Here is a 15,986-nt window from a genome sequence, read left to right on the forward strand (position 1 = left end):
TCAGCGGTGGGATGTTTCGACGTTTAGTTCAGTCTGTTCAGTGCAATGAATGAGGACTTGCTTAAGGCTATAGATATAGAAAGACGGTTCACTCCTATTAGTTATAAATGGGAGAAATTACAAAGTGCAATATGGCGGACTATGTCCCACCTTCCAAGTAAAAGAGCCAATCGCTGACTGATAAAGTCGTTAGAAGCTAAGGTCTAAGCTAGGACTTGATCTTGGATGCCCCGAAATAGCTGCCCGGAGGCGTTGCAAATATGGCCGCCGAGTGAGCAGACTTTCCTTGAAAGGTACTTTGGACTTGCGCTCTTCAGAACCAACCACAGAATATAACAGAGCTCGTGTTTTAAAGCGAAACACACCCTGGAATGAATAATTCAATGAAAATGCAACGTGAGTCTATATCTGCCATCTCTGATTTAATAAGCCTGATTTCTTTATATTAGCACTGTTTGGACTGATTGTTTGAATTAATTCCCTTACTGGATGGATCAATGGACTGAAAACTTTCCAGTAGTTTAGAGGCTTGATCTGATCGCAACAGAGAAGTGAAATCGGGTTAATGGATTAGAATAGACATTTCTGCCTACCAGGGTTGGTGCTTGCAGCATTGTAGAAGCTCAGTGTGATAAACTCCCAACTCCCAACATCATCTAACTGCATGACGTAATTACGTTAATAAGACAAAATTCACATGCTTCAGTAATTTATTTGCGTTAAATTATTTTAACACGATAAGGATATGGAATTAATCGCATTTCATTTATTTGTTCAAAAATACAGAAAAAACAGTAATGTTGTAAAATATTACTACAATTTAAAATAAAGTTTTCTATTTGAATATATTTTTAAAATGTAATTTATTTCTGTGAAGGCAAAGCTGAATTTTCAGCAGTCATTACTCCAGTGTCACATGATCTTTCAGAAATCATTCTAATATGTTGATTTAATGCTCAAGAAACATTTCTTATTATTATCAATGTTCAAAACATTATTGCACATCACTGCTGTGCACTGAAAGTTTTATTTTTATTTATTTTTTTATTATCTAAACCCTATGCAAATAGCATAGTAGACAAAGGAACTTTCCACTTTATGACCTTCTTAACCAACTATACACATTCTGGAATAAATTCTTGCATATTCCAGTCCAGACGTGTCTGACCTAAACACTCAAAACATTGGCCACTACTGAAATTCTTGTGAAGTCTCTCAAACGATCTTGGATACCTGATGCTACCAGTGAGTGTGTGTGTGCATGAGCAAATGTGTATGTGACTGTAGTCTGAGCCAGTGGAGCAGATGTTGGGTGCTCAGCTTACAAATGACTTTGGAGGATTTCCCAACGAGATGTGGAATGGCTTATTCTCCACCGAGATTTCAAAACAAGGGTCTAAAAATAAAGTCTGTGCTAAGTCTCTCATCAGTGAAGATGATAAAAACATCAGTCATGCAGCTCTGAATTTCACAGGTTCAGGATGCAGAGGGACTGTCAGTATGTGTTGAGGTTCAGTGTTCATTTGCAAAATATTTGCATTTAAAAAAAATTGAATTCAAACATGTTTCAATTTTAAAGGAAGAGTTCACCCAAATATTACCCCCTTTTTTCCATTTACTCGTCCTGTAAAGAGTGGAGTCTCACATCATGGGTGGCAAATCCCATGATTCTCAGGTGTCCCATGACTACAGATTATATTTTCATCTATTTTACAAGTATGTGTTGCAGATGTATCATTCTTAATTACTATCATTTTCTAAAATAGAAAGAAAACATTTTCTGTGCAGTAATATTTTATTTCAACTATACATGCCGTGTTAAAAAAAGTCAACAAAAATATTCTTAAACAATGACTGTAATTATTTACATTTTCTCAGAACAGCTTTACAATATCTACACATTAAAATATTCCAGAAAAGAAAAGCTGTATTCCAACTGCCAATGTTTGCACAGTATTAAAAATAAAAGGTAAACCAGTCTGGTTTCTTTGCACATATATCGACTGAACAATAAAGGCTTGAAGTCAGATTGCAGATTTATATTGCAATATACAAGGCAGCTCAACACAGGACAACTTGAACCAGAGCACAGGATCAACTCTCTCTCCTTTAATAAAACTGATCTTTAGCAGGTGATGCATCAGCCTCCGCTCAGATGCTCAAATACAATCAGAACATGTAAACAAACATGGAGCTTTGGGCTTGAAGAGGCAAGTTTTATCTCGATACACTGAAATTCCCTAGTAATTTCAGACAAACTGTGAGTCACTAATCGTAGATTCTCCTCTCTAAAAACGCATCTTGTTTTGACCCCCATTACATGTTGTGAAATATTGTGAGCTGAGAGTCAGGTGATAAACATTTTAGATCCATAATACATTCATTACATGGCATCTTATCATCGCAAATTAGCACCTTCCAAAAACGCATAAGAACAAAGTAGCAATAAGAAAATGGCTAATTAATTATTATAATCTTTGTTTGCATTCATTTTCATTCTGAAACTTTCTTATATAAAAGAAACCATTCTGAGGGACGGCCATATCATAGTATCCCCCATTCAGGGCCGGAACCACCACAAAATTGGGGGTGCACCTGCCCCCGCCCCCACTTCAAATATAATTAGATTATTTATAATTTCCTAAAGCTTTACCTTCTCTGTTCATATTGAAAAAAAAAAAAAAAAAAGTTTGTTGACTGTGAAATGTCCAAAACCAAACCAAGCTCTCATGACTTTAATAAGGCACACAAATACACAAATCCAGGTCAACTTGCTTTGAAAATGTCCACACTTAAATAGTTGTATATTTACAATAACAATAATCACTGGCACGACTCTGCAAGACACAATGGTAAGGTATTGCAGTGATTGTACACTTATAGTGAGTATGCAATTGAGGCCTCTATTATTTAAAACAAGCAGAGTGAAGCTTATCTCTTGGATAGGGTCTAGTATAGAGCTGAGGAGTGGTGTAAAGTAAGGAATGTGCTGTTTGCAGTTTTATGTAATACTTTGCCCAGGAACCAAGAAGCAAGTTCTCTAAATTTGTGTAAACTGGAAGGAATATTCAATGGTTCAGAGGGAAGAGAAATATCTTTATAGTCCCAACAGCAGTATTTGGCATGTAGGAAAGGAGAGAGGTTGATCAATGATCTGCCTTGTGTCATAGTTGAAAGTTGACTTTATGGGATTACAGGATTCTCATTGATTTTCTGGAACTAAAAACAGAACATAGTACATTTGACCAGCGTGATCCTGTGCTGAGTCTGTGGGTTTAAAAGCTTGCAGCAGCTTGACACGCAGAGCCGCTGCATGGAACGTCACACTGGAGTTAAACACTGTCATCATCTACACTTAGCAGCACAAATGTTGAGGGCACTTTTACCCTGTGAGTTTTAAAATCAGTAGTCCAAGTAAGGGGCCCTGGACATTTCTTTTGCACGCAGAAATGATTAATTAATGTCTGGACTTCTGTGTCCAAACACATCTGATGTTAATGCACCTTAAATGGAATTTAGTTTTATGACAGCGCTGACTCAAACTTGTTCTCAGTTTACTGAAAAAACATGGGCAATGAATGCACACTGGTTAGCCCCAGAGACTAATCAAACACAGACACGCAACATGTCCTTTTGACTCTTTCTGTCTTCTTGAGAGATATCAAGCAAGAATACCACATTTTCCAAACAGTCTAACAAATACAGTTCACATTGATGGGGAAGAACAGTGCAGGGGGGAGCATTCACTGCCCGACCGCCACAGCAACTTCGCAGCAGCTTTACGCTGCACGTCAGCTGTGACCTATGACCTCAGGCGTCCCTGCCGCCTTAAAGATCAGAATCCGTCACCTGTCACTCAAGCGTGACGGGACATGGTCATTGAGAACTAGCACAGCTACCCGAAACAGAAGCTCTGGCATCCGATTCATTTCCCTTCAAAGGAAAGGCCATTTCTCTGCGGGCCAAGCGCTTTTACTCCCACTGTCCATTCAAAGAGTAAGATCTTGCTAGGCATGTCAGTAGCTATACTTGTTCACTGCCCTCATTTGTGCAGTCTGTGGTGCAAAACCGTTGGGTTTGGGTGGCACATCGGGCTTTAACGATGCTGTCCGTTTGATGGATGTTCGTGGTAAAGATCCGTGACCACTGTAGCTGCTCTGTCGGGATACAGAAGGTGTCATAGCCATTGGTACCCCGTGAGAGTCTAGTCTAGTGGGTGGGGTAGGAGTTGGGGGCATGTACCCACCTCTGTTCATACTAGGTTGGCGGGACACTATGGCCCCGCTAGGTGAGTGCAGCCCTTTGGGTGGCGAGGATATGGAGTGTCGCTGGGAAGAGCTGCGGTGATACCGCTGTCGCTCAAGTGTTCCCATTTGCCCTGTGGGTGATGTTGGTGTTGTCGGCACATCCACTCTTTTAGTCGGGCTATTCCTGGGTAAAGATGAAGAGGGAGAGTACAAGGAGGCCTCTCGGCTTGGGACTTTAGGTGGAATCTCCGTTGGGCTTACAATGGGTTCCAGCATTAGGTGCTGTCGGGATTTGGGCATCTCCACCATGATGGCCTTTGGGGGGCTGCTCTCATTTAGATGCTTCAAGAGGTCATTCAGCGTGTTCCTGGCATCCACAGTGCGCTGCTGGTCTTTACGGCCAGATTTGGAACCATGTTGATCGCTATTCTGGATCTTCTTTTCTGCTTGAGGCCCTTCGGGAGTACTGAATGATCCCCTGATCTCATGTGTGGCATTGGGCAGTACCACGGCACTAGGGATGTGGGGGTTGCTAATGGCAGAATGGGGAGGTGGACTGGAGGGAAGGTATTGTGGGCTTTTTGGTGGTCCTTCTTTGCGGGAGCTACTAATCTTACCATGAGCTCTCTCCCACTGGTTCTTGATTGGCTGATGGCTCTTCTGTTGCAGCACAGGTGTGGACTCAGGCGTAGGCAGTGCTGCAAGTTCCGGTGGCTGCCCACTCAGGAGCATTGTCTTAGTGTCTCCGGTGGTTGGCACCTCCCTCCCATTGCTCAACAGGTTGGTGTAGAGTTTGGGAGAATCCATATCGGGTTGGTACTCTTTGACAGGACTGTCGAACAGACCATTGAGCTTGGCAAAGCTGCCAGTCGAATCAGTGCAGGACTGTGCTGACTCTGCATCTTTTTGGATCTTACGTGGTGTGCGAAGGAAAGCGTCTCTATAGCAGTAAACAACCATGCCGGCGATGAATGCACCAAGCAGGAATGCAGCTAACACACAGGAGATAAGGATGTTCATGTGCACCATCTGGTTAGATTCACCTGCTTGTATTTCCCACACACCTGCAACACAGATAGCCAAACAGCATGTTAGCACACTCAGACAGTTGAGCACTGAACAACTCTCTCTTAAAGCAAAAAGTCCTTTCCCCCCAAACATGCTTAACCATTTGGCGTGAATCAAGCGTGCTACTGTTATTTTCAACATTTTAGAAACTTTTTAAAGAAACATACCCAGCAAGAAATTCAGAAAATACAATGCAGTACCCTGTTATTATATTAGTGAAGGAGGCAAATTAGTAAAGAGGTGTGGTGGAACATTTTATTGCACAAGGGTTGAGTATCAGGTGAGTTAGTGTGTTCGGGTTTTACATGAGAGTTTTCCCAAAAAGAATTAAGCCCACTGTCTTTGTATATTATTCGAGGGTGAGTTTTGTTAGCATCCGCAGATATTCGAAAGAGTTAGTCAGATAATTATTTTGCTTTAGAGGTGCTTTAAATGTTGCTTAGTGGCAAGGCCTTTGGAAGATTTCCTAAAACCCAAAACAATGGGTAGATAAAGAAATGGATGAAAGAAGATAAAGATGTAGCCATTTAGGACAGTCCCATAGAAAATGCATGAAACTAGAATATATAAAATAAAGTTAAAAGTGGAGAACAAATCATAGGAACATAAAAGTAGGAGAAATAATAATAAAAAGCTTTATACACTGATGGAATCTGAGTATAGCTGCTAGTATCATCTTAATACACTTGAAGACAACAAGGCATTGTGCTGATCTGAAAGTTTTCAAAAGCACATACATTAGGAGCCTGTATCTCTACTTTGCTAATGTAGTGTGACTGACAGCAGAATTGCTTATCAAGCCATTTTCGTAAGGAATGGGCTGCTATCAGAGAAGTATGCCCTCTCTCATATGATTAGCAGCGCTAATAGCAGCTATTACCCAGAATTCCATGCAGCAGCGCAGAGCGCTCTGGTCAAGGCCTTACCCTCCAGCACACCTGGTATAGAATGTGAAGTGGCTGGTTCATCGCGGAGCACAGATTTCCGTGAGCCAAAGAGTTGGGGAGTCTGAGTGGGGATGGTTTGGAGTGATTGTATGGGTTCAGAACTTGCGGGCACTGTGACTGACGAGGATGGCAACTCCATGTCTGTAGCGACAAACAAACTGTTAAGAATCGGGGCCCATGATAGGCGCAACGTAACGATCGGGGGTTAGTGCATACTGACAGGACTGACATATGTCAGTTTATACGATTCATTGAGGTTATTTTTTAGAGATTGACTCTTTGGACCATTACAGGTAAGTAATGGCTGTGCAGAGTCTAAGGTAAGGAAAACTTCAGCCTGAGAGGAGGGAAAGGATGAAGACCATCTTTAATAGAATAAGACGGCGACAATATAGTCCAGGGAGATGAAAAGATGGAGGTAGCACATATCCATGCAAGAACAAATGCATGAAATGATGGAAAAGCTGGTGATGAGAGATCAGGTGCCCTCTTAATGATAGTGATGATGGTGTGATGAAGAACACATGATTAAAGGTAGGTGGCAGCAGAAGAGGAAAAAAGACGGAGATTTGGAGAATGATGAACTCAAGGAAGGAAATCAGTGCAGTACAGGAAACTAACCAGAGGTTGGGTCGCCATATGATTTGAAATCTGGCGCTGATGTAGTGGCCAAAAATTCTAAAAGAATTAAAGGAACAGGAAATCAGCATAAAATAACAAAAATAAAAGTTTGAAATTATAAAAAAGCTACAACTGTTTTTATCAAATTATCAAAAAGTGTTTGTTTTCCTCTGGTTTACGCTGTATCGCTCTTTCACTTGCAGGTGTATGTTTCTGTGATGTTCAGGCCTACACAATGTATGTGTACATATGTGTTTGTTTAATTGTCAGAGGAATTAGTATGATGTTTGTGTGATATGTGTTAATTTCCATCAGCTGAGAGTGTAAGGGGGTTATTGATGTGAGAACTACTAACTAATATTTCTTAAAGGGGGCACGTGTTGATTAGCTCACCATGACAATCGCCGAGATGAGCAGTATTGCCATATTCAACATCTTGCTCATAACCAGTTCTGCAAAAAAGAAAAAGACAGAGGGATAAGAAATTTTGTTCTATGGACTAAGGAAATAAATTTGGACTGATGGGTGAATCTAGTTTAGCTTTGCAGGAAATATGTCTGTAATTTCATTTAGCATACCTAGTTTTTCCCCGTTGCATTTTCTAGGTAAATCTGACTGTTTTAAATGATTGTAGGACTTACTGCATAGCTGCAGGAATACGTTCACAAGCTCCATGTGACATCCATCCGCAGTACGGGTCTCTAGAAGCAATACAAGACCTGCAACACAAAAACTAATGTTTATACCGGCACAATATGAAAGATTAACACACCTTACAATGGCTGAGAAGGTTTTTTTTTGCTGCCTGTATAAACAAGGCCTAAGTAGAGCTGCATTCAACACTCACTTTTGACAGGAACTGTGTCGTTCGCAGCGGCTAAGTGGTATTCTGACCACACAGCTGGAAAAGGCCACATAGAGCGTGTGGGTGTCTTTATCTAGGTGGAAAGACAGAATTCCCCTATCATCCTCATTGCTGGATAAACACCTGGGAAAAATAGAACAGAGGGAGGGAGACAGTGAAGAACAGATAAATCATTATGTTATCGGATCTATCTGTCAGTCAATACTTTCTTTAGCCTCATATATTAACAGTAAGAGAACAAAACAGACATATAGCACACACACACACACACACACACACACACTGACACTGCAGAGGGAAAGTGAAAACCTTTTGCTTTCACATCAAACATATCTAATCTCATCTCAAACAATCCAAAACTCTCAATCAGGTCACAAAAAAACAATTACATTTTTTGGGTAAATAGCCAAGATAGTTTCATACAAATAAGTTTCTCAAAATGTAAAGACAAAGAGAATGATCATAAGATAATTATAGGATTAGAACATACTTGGCTTGGTTGAAAACGTCGATCTCTTCCAGTAGGACGCTGTCATTCAAAGACAGCGGGGATGTCTTCGCCAGAACTTTTAGCAAGATGCCTGCCTCAGAGCCAATGAATACCACTGTGTAATTCTTATGGGGTCCTGCAGTGTTATCAACAGCGAGTGCCGTTAGCCTATACCTACAAAGAAGAAGGAAAAACACTTGAGTGCAGGGCTGCTTTTCAGTTACAAGACGATGCCTGAATTACAAAAGCTTAACTTGATCTGGCACAGGACAAAACATGTTGAAACCCGACACATCTATCAAGACCTGAACTAGTGAAATTAGGCGTGGCAGTTGTTTAGAACGTGAAACCAACACTCTTTGCTGGTTATAAAATGTTTACCTGATGCTTATTTAACAGCTAACACTGGGTCTAGATGGCAAACTGTTCAGTGTGTTCTTATGTAATTGTATAATCGGTGTAGGTATTGGATTTTCTTCTGATGGGTATATATTTTTTTCTGGATTTTTTTCTGATGGGTATATATTTATTTCAGATAAATCCACCTTTAAAAAAAGTCTAATAAAAATGAGCTGGGTTTACATGTTGATCAGATAGTCTCTTCCTGTCAAAGTGGGTAGTACTTAGACTTTGCTGTTAGTCAAAAGTCTTGGTTGCAGCAAATCTTGCAATAGTGTCAGAACAAGCTTTTGAGACTAGGCTGAATGGTGGAACTTTGCCCATACCTGACTCTTGTTTTGGTGAACCATGGTTCGTCTCCAATGGAGGGGACCGAGGCGTCCATGAGTGGGTGTGACTTGATGAACTGAAGGGTCTCGTCTGGAAACTCGATGGAGGTTTTGTAGGACTCCGCTGAACCGTGTCCCGCACAGCAGCCGGGTCTGAAAAGACAAAACGCGCACACATGCAGTTCCGGCTGAGGGAAAGAGGGCAAAGAACCATGTGCCACATGCCTGTAAATCTATACCCGCCTCCATATGGCCACTGCACACACAGGTTAAATATGCAGCATGTCCAATTATCACATGTTAATTATTAATCTCGCAATGATTAGCCCGTCACGCGCTAGTGCCGTGCACCAACCTGGGCTTGGGCAGCTTTTCCTCTGGAAATGGTGTCCACACTGAATCTGCCGTCTTCTGCTCTTTGAAACGGCCACGGAATGCCTTCTCAATGTCCTCCATGGAGAACGCACACACCGCGGAGCCAGGGATACTGAATAAATCGAAACAGTGGTGTTAGCGCTATTCAGCCTTTTTTTCATGTTTTTATGAGATTTTATGGAAAGGACTGTGACAAGCTTTACCTGTTCAACTGGGTGGTGAAAACTCCAACCACAGAAGGCACCCCATTAATGTCGATTATGTCTGTAATGGCCTGAAGGACATCAAAGTAGAAAAATGATTCTCCAGGAACGGAACAGTTCAGGCGAGCCTTAACAAAAGATGTCCAGTGTTTCTCCAGCACCCGCTGAGACCCTCCCATGTCATTTTTACAGATCCGAGCCACTCTGGAGTAAACCGCCTGCGGTGAGAGAAAAATAGTGGGAGAAACTCAGCATCGCTCTCTAAATAATAGATCTATCTCCCAAGCGGCTCAGTTGAATCTAAATATACGCAAGAAATATTTTTTTCTCTTAGATAGAACAAAACTGCAGTGTGCTTGAGGGCTTGAATTAGCACCATGTTACCACCTTAATAATTCACTACTGTAAAACCTGCTTTCAATGCAGATGTTGACTGCAAAATTAACTAAATTTAAATATTCATTAGTCTGTGGTACAAAGAAGTCGTTATACGGGCCAATTTAAAGCAAATCCTGAGGCAACGGATGATATACTGACCCTCTGGGACAAATGCTCATCTCTAAATAAAAGCCTATGAATACTACATTAACATGCAAATCAGAACTGTATTATCACAGTTTAGATAAAACAGGATTACCATAACTGTACCATGGTACCGTCACATTACTTTTTGTGTGTTTTGTGAACTTTAGCATTAACTTTAGCAACGTTAGCATTGCACATTAAGTTGCAAGTCATACCTTTCCCAAGTTGTTGTGCTCAGCTGCGATTTCTCTGAAAAAGAAGTAGACGAAATCCCCATAATCCACTGCATGGAGGAAATGTGGTTCTGGGAGAGAAAGAGAAAGAAGCATTAGCGTCTCCATCGCTGACCCCAAGTTAAATTTTGATGCGTTTTTGTTGGCTGAGTGGAATGCCTGAGTGTTGACCTAGATCGTGCCACAGAAAGCTGGATTTTGTATCAACAGCCGCCATTTTCTGTTCTCCCACATTGACCCACTTCTTTAAGGTACGGTTAGAGGTTATAGTTCAGATGTGTACTGGGTTCAACAAATTTAGCAATGTTAGCATAAAAAACTGACTAGCAGACAAGTTTCTGTACCTTTTAACCACTTGGAATCATACTTGATTGTCCGAAGGGCAGAACCGTCTCCCATGCTGCGATAAATCACAGCATCGCTGGCCAGGAAGTCCGCCACCGTGGCCGAGTACAGCTTACCGTCTATGACACATAAATACATGAGCTTAAACACACACTTCAACTTCATTACACAACTGCATACAACTCACGCAATGTGCTTGGAATTCAGCACGCATTCACCAAACACTAAAGGCCAATTTACACCGAGAATGAAACAGAGAAGCAAAACGAATTCGAAGACGAAGGAAAGGTCTATTTAGACCAACAAAAAAAAAGAAGAAAAAAAGCACTCTGATTATTTATACTCTTCAATGCAAGATACAGTGCACATGGTATTTCATAGCATTTTTTGCTTTTTACTTAAGTGTTCCTGCTATTGTATGTACAGTAAATAATCCAGCTTTCTAAATAATAATAAATAAATAAATACAATGAATACAAATTCATGTTTTAAGCATAAATCTAGTTAAATATACTGAGCAATGATTATAAATTCCTTTTTTAACATAAATTTAGAACAAGAAAAATATTTAAATATTATAACTGGAAAACAAGCCGAAAATACTGATTAAGAGGTTTTTTGCAGTGTTTCCTGTACAGACTCATTCAGATGCGCACGTGACATCACACTGCACTGTACTTTCAAGACATCTGATTTATGCGTAACATCAGTCTCTGCTCTCGTTGGAGTGTTAATTTTATCCAAAAACTTTAAAATTCATGGCAAAGTTATTTATCATCCTCCTCATTATCCTGACAGCTCTCATACCAGCAAACAGGGCAACGTTTGTCTGCTTGGCGTCAAACGGGCATCGGGCCAAACCGCTGATCTCTTCCCCATCAAACTCCAGGTTATCCAACTAAACAAGAGACGGGAATAGATTAAAAAAAAATAGAGATGCTGAGATCTTATCTTCATTGTACAGTAAAAATGCTCCCATTCACATTAACCAGTCACTTATTAAGAGCCAGACAGTCACGTAGACCTCATAAACAGTGTGACCTACCCTGTAGTAACGGCACATGGGGTTGAAACCATTTGTTCCGCAGATGAACACAAGATCATCATTTCTCGGAACCAGGACTTTAATGAAATTATGGCACTCGTCCTGAGAGGAAGACAAGACAGTGATATTTATGGTTGCTTTAGTGCTGTAAATACAACAAGACCAATGACAGCTGATATATGCTGAAGAGGTGGAGGTCTCACTCTGTGCTTTCCCTTCATGGCACACGTCTCCCGGTCCGTCTGCCCCGACCGCCACGTCAGCTTCTGTGACATCACACACCATTACCATTAGACACAGTTTCCCACCCGCACACTCATACTACACTGCTTTCTAATCAGACATGATGCAAACATTTTCAGCTGTAATTAATATATATACAACTGTAATATATATATTATATTTATATATAATATATATATGTATATATATATATATATATATATATATATATATATATATATATATATATATATATTTAATGTTTATAGCTCTGTAAAGTCCAATTTTGGACCAATATCATTTTACTGTGGGCGGGGACAGTAAAACAGAAACAGAAACCTAGCGATTTACAAAAAGTGGTGCCATTTACGATAGTTTTTATCGCTTGCCGCTTTATTGTGTCACGCCTGGTTAGAACAAGAGCATTCAGTCATAAAGTGATTTACTATGAACCCACCCTGTATGGAATTATCTCATTCCTGTAGGACTCTCTTAGACTCACTAAATACACCTGGTCCCTGTGAGAAAGATAGAAACAGTTTACATTACACACACATTACTACTCACAGTTATACTGTTCATCAACCAGCTTGTCTGAGCAGGTCAAGCGCTCGAAGACCTTGGTTCCACATCCTGTTTAACTGCTGACTTACCTGCCAGCGATGAAGAGTGTATCATGTATCTTGGTCATCAGCTGAAAGTCCAGTCTATGCTGAGATTCGTTGCCAGAGGGGCGTCCACGGAAAACCGGGTACTGTCGTGCATCTGCAGAACAAACAGATGCGCTGTTATTTAGTATTAGCGTCAAAAGAGATCGATGTTGGTATTGATTGGCTGTTGCAACTGCATGTTAAACTGCCCTGAAGAAAGACTTTGCTAAAGTAATGCATATTACACCAGCAGCTCCCGCATTGACGTCCAGTGACTGCACTGTCAGCATGCTAGGGTGTTTTCTCACTGCAGAGCACAGAAGCGCTAATGCAGCGAGCGACTATAGACGTGTATGTCTTCTTAAGAGTGTGGATGGCTGTATTTTCAAGTAAAGGCACTTTTTTGTCCAAGAGGTTGATATTAAACAAATTATTACTTGCAATATTTTAGAATGCCTTATCATCATTTATTTTTTTGCTACCTTTCATGTTACTTTGATTTTATTGGTTTAAATAGGCCTAGTCCCAAACCCAGACTTTCAATATTAAACTAGAAAAATCCATTATAAACATATCGATTATTATTATGTTGTTGTAGTTTTAAACCAACAATAAAATAAACCATTTCAATATTTAACATTTTAGAATATTTTTAGTGTGCGCCTTTTCCAATCTAGCTGTCATTTTATTAAATTGTGTAAAAAAAATGGTGACTATGTAATTTAATTGTGCATGTTTATGATACATAAATATCATAAATTTCTTTGGAAGACAAAGGAGTTGCCATTTTATTCTATTTTATTAAAAAAAATGCTATTAAAACGTACATGAATCGAGATGGTGGAAAAATGTTCAGAAAAATGACATGTTCAGAAAAATTACAAAAACTATTTTGTTTGTGTGTATTTATATCCACTGGCCATAGTTAATGGGAAATATGATGAACTAGTGAGAGGGAGTTTATTTTCTAAAAGCCCGCAGGACCAAAAGTGCACAGTTGAAGAAAATAAATGTTTTTTTGTTTTGTTTTTTTTTCAAAGAACTTGATATAGATCTTATGTATGGGGGCAATTCACAAACAGAATGACATTTCCCTGTGCTTACAGTGTCTGTCCACAACATCTAAAGGGATGTTGTCCTCAGGAAAGCTCACAGCCTCCAGGTGGGACGCCATCAGCAGCAGTAGCAGCAGCAGGTCAGTCTTCAGTTCTCGCCACCCCATTGCTGGCACAGAGGGCAAACACCACCTGTACTGCACTTATGTAGATGTTACCTGCAACACACACAGAAATACAGATGTCAACATGCATCCCAAGCGCTCTTTCCTATTTTGTTTTTGTGTATGACAAAGGCGTATAATCAAAGGCGCGTTTGATTTTTAGGCATACAGGTTCACTCCCAACAGATCATTTAGAGTGTGTGTGTATTTGGCAGCCGATATCCATGATTGAAAATCTGTCCATGAGAGGAAGGTCAAAAAACAGACAGAGGGGGGGTGGAAAGTGAGTGTTTGAGACACCACAAACGCAGAAATGAATGTTGTGCTATCAGCTAGCACTGATACACACTTTCACACTATATTTTATTTTAAGATATAATTTGTGTACTATTAAGTGTGTGCGCATGTGTGTTTGGATTGAGTACTACAGGTGGGAGTGTGTTTGCTGCGCCTGGCACAGAAGTCTTCAAACGGACATTCAAACAGGAAGATTTTCAAAGGTCTGCATGCTGTGGTTGAGGTCGTGTCCTGGAGAGACAATCATCTGTGCATATTAATGAGCAGTGTAAAGTCAAATATTTATAAAGCTACAAATTATTCATGCCAGCAAAGCCCGAACGGATATAAACAATTTACATGGAGACAACAAGCAGCTTGGCAGAACGAGAGTGAGTGAGTGAGTGAGTTAGGCCCCAACCACTTCCTGAAAGTGTCTCGCCACACATGCTTGCATATAGTATTGACGTTTTTGCAATTAGCGGCCCTGTGCACCTGCTCCCACACTGTAATATGCATATATGCTGCCTGTACCACCCTGCTATTATTGATTAGCCGTTGATTGATCAGCTCTCAATTGATCAGCTGAGTGGGACGTGGCCTGAGGAAATTCTCCAACTGAAATATGATCCACAGTCTTGCAAGGAAAGGGAGTTTCTCTGCTCATCTGTTGCCATAATGGATCTTCATTTCTACAGGCTGACTGCAAGGGATTCTGGGCTATCAAGCTTTGATCAGATCAATAGAAATGACTCTTTCTCTGGCAATTTTTTGAAATGAGATGAGAAGAGAGAAAAGGTTGATGATGCGAGTAGACGAAGGGATGAGAAGGGACGGAGAGACAACGGATGAGATGAGGAAAGGAGAGACGAGATGAGAAGAGATAAGACAAGGTGAAAATTGAAGCAAGGAGAGATGAGAGGACAAGATACTAGATGAGAAAAGAACAGAAAAGATGAGACAAGAAAAGGAAAGAAAAGATGAGACTAGGTGAGAAAAAAAGGGTCAAGATGAGAAAACAATAAGACGAGGAGCTGAGACATGCATAAGAGACGAGAAGAGAAGAGAAGAAAAGGAGAGACGATGAGACGAGGTAAGAATTGAAGCAAGGAGAGGACATGAGACAGGGATGTCAGACTAGATGAAAATAGAACATTTAAGACAAGAAAATAAGAGAAGAGAAGGAAAGAAAAGATGAGGTGAGGTGAGAAAAAGTGAGAGGTCAATGAGAAAAATGAGGCAATAGGACAATAGGAATTGAGACAAAACATAGAACAGATAAAACAAGGAGGACACATCAGATGAGATGAGACAAACATGAGACGAGAATATAACATGAAATGAGAAGAGATGAAAAGGATGGACAAGATAGAATTAGACCAAATGAGGCAAGATTTGAAGAAAGGAGAGGCAAGAAGAATGGATGAGGAGAAAAAAGAAAAGAGATGAGATGAGACAAAAAAAATTAAAAAGAGAGACAAGGAGTGAACATGATACAGGGATGAGAAACTAGGCAAAAGAAAAGATAATCCAAGAAATGAGAAAAAAAGAAAAGAAAAGCTGAGACAGGAAAAAGATAGAAAAGATAAGATTAGGACACGCTAGATGACATGAGACAAGCATGAGAGACTAGATGAGACAAGAAGAGATAAAAAGGAGAGACAAGATGAGGCCAGAAGATAGAGAAAGATAAGGTGAGAAGAAAAGAGACAAGATGAGGCATGAATTGAAGCAGAGGAGGCTAGGAGAAGAGATGAGACAGGGATGAGAGAAAGAGAAAAAGTGAGACGGACACACAGAAATAAAACAGATGAGACAAGAAGGACACACCGGATGAGATGAGACAAGCATGAGAGACAAGAAGAGACGAGAACAAAACAATTGAGATTGAGAAGAGAAGGATCAAGACGAGACACGGCAGGAAAAT

At 40.3% G+C, this 15,986-nt stretch overlaps 1 protein-coding gene across 11 annotated transcripts in view; it reads right to left on the reverse strand.

The window, feature by feature from the left end:
- Nucleotides 1–1,055: 1,055 nt before the first annotated feature.
- Nucleotides 1,056–15,986, reverse strand: part of sema6d (semaphorin 6D) — a 131,771-nt gene continuing 116,840 nt past the window's right edge. For 4 of the 11 annotated variants that reach the window (XM_084124998.1, XM_084124995.1, XM_084125000.1 and 1 more), the window contains 18 exons: nucleotides 13,669–13,837; nucleotides 12,568–12,679; nucleotides 12,372–12,432; nucleotides 11,896–11,958; nucleotides 11,693–11,794; nucleotides 11,455–11,545; nucleotides 10,647–10,766; nucleotides 10,285–10,373; nucleotides 9,545–9,762; nucleotides 9,322–9,453; nucleotides 8,964–9,119; nucleotides 8,239–8,412; nucleotides 7,731–7,871; nucleotides 7,525–7,602; nucleotides 7,277–7,335; nucleotides 6,884–6,940; nucleotides 6,242–6,403; nucleotides 1,056–5,311 (listed from right to left, as the gene is read on the reverse strand). In XM_084124998.1, the coding sequence (XP_083981124.1) occupies nucleotides 4,017–5,311; nucleotides 6,242–6,403; nucleotides 6,884–6,940; nucleotides 7,277–7,335; nucleotides 7,525–7,602; nucleotides 7,731–7,871; nucleotides 8,239–8,412; nucleotides 8,964–9,119; nucleotides 9,322–9,453; nucleotides 9,545–9,762; nucleotides 10,285–10,373; nucleotides 10,647–10,766; nucleotides 11,455–11,545; nucleotides 11,693–11,794; nucleotides 11,896–11,958; nucleotides 12,372–12,432; nucleotides 12,568–12,679; nucleotides 13,669–13,786 (3,228 nt within the window). In that variant the 5' untranslated portion in view covers nucleotides 13,787–13,837 and the 3' untranslated portion in view covers nucleotides 1,056–4,016. The remainder of the gene's footprint in view (nucleotides 5,312–6,241; nucleotides 6,404–6,883; nucleotides 6,941–7,276; nucleotides 7,336–7,524; nucleotides 7,603–7,730; nucleotides 7,872–8,238; nucleotides 8,413–8,963; nucleotides 9,120–9,321; nucleotides 9,454–9,544; nucleotides 9,763–10,284; nucleotides 10,374–10,646; nucleotides 10,767–11,454; nucleotides 11,546–11,692; nucleotides 11,795–11,895; nucleotides 11,959–12,371; nucleotides 12,433–12,567; nucleotides 12,680–13,668; nucleotides 13,838–15,986) is intronic. The other 7 variants (XM_084125002.1, XM_084125001.1, XM_084125003.1 and 4 more) reach the window with 5 other exon arrangements.

This window comes from Abramis brama (assembly GCF_963993115.1).
Source record: "Abramis brama genome assembly, chromosome: 9".
NCBI lineage: Eukaryota > Metazoa > Chordata > Actinopteri > Cypriniformes > Leuciscidae > Abramis > Abramis brama.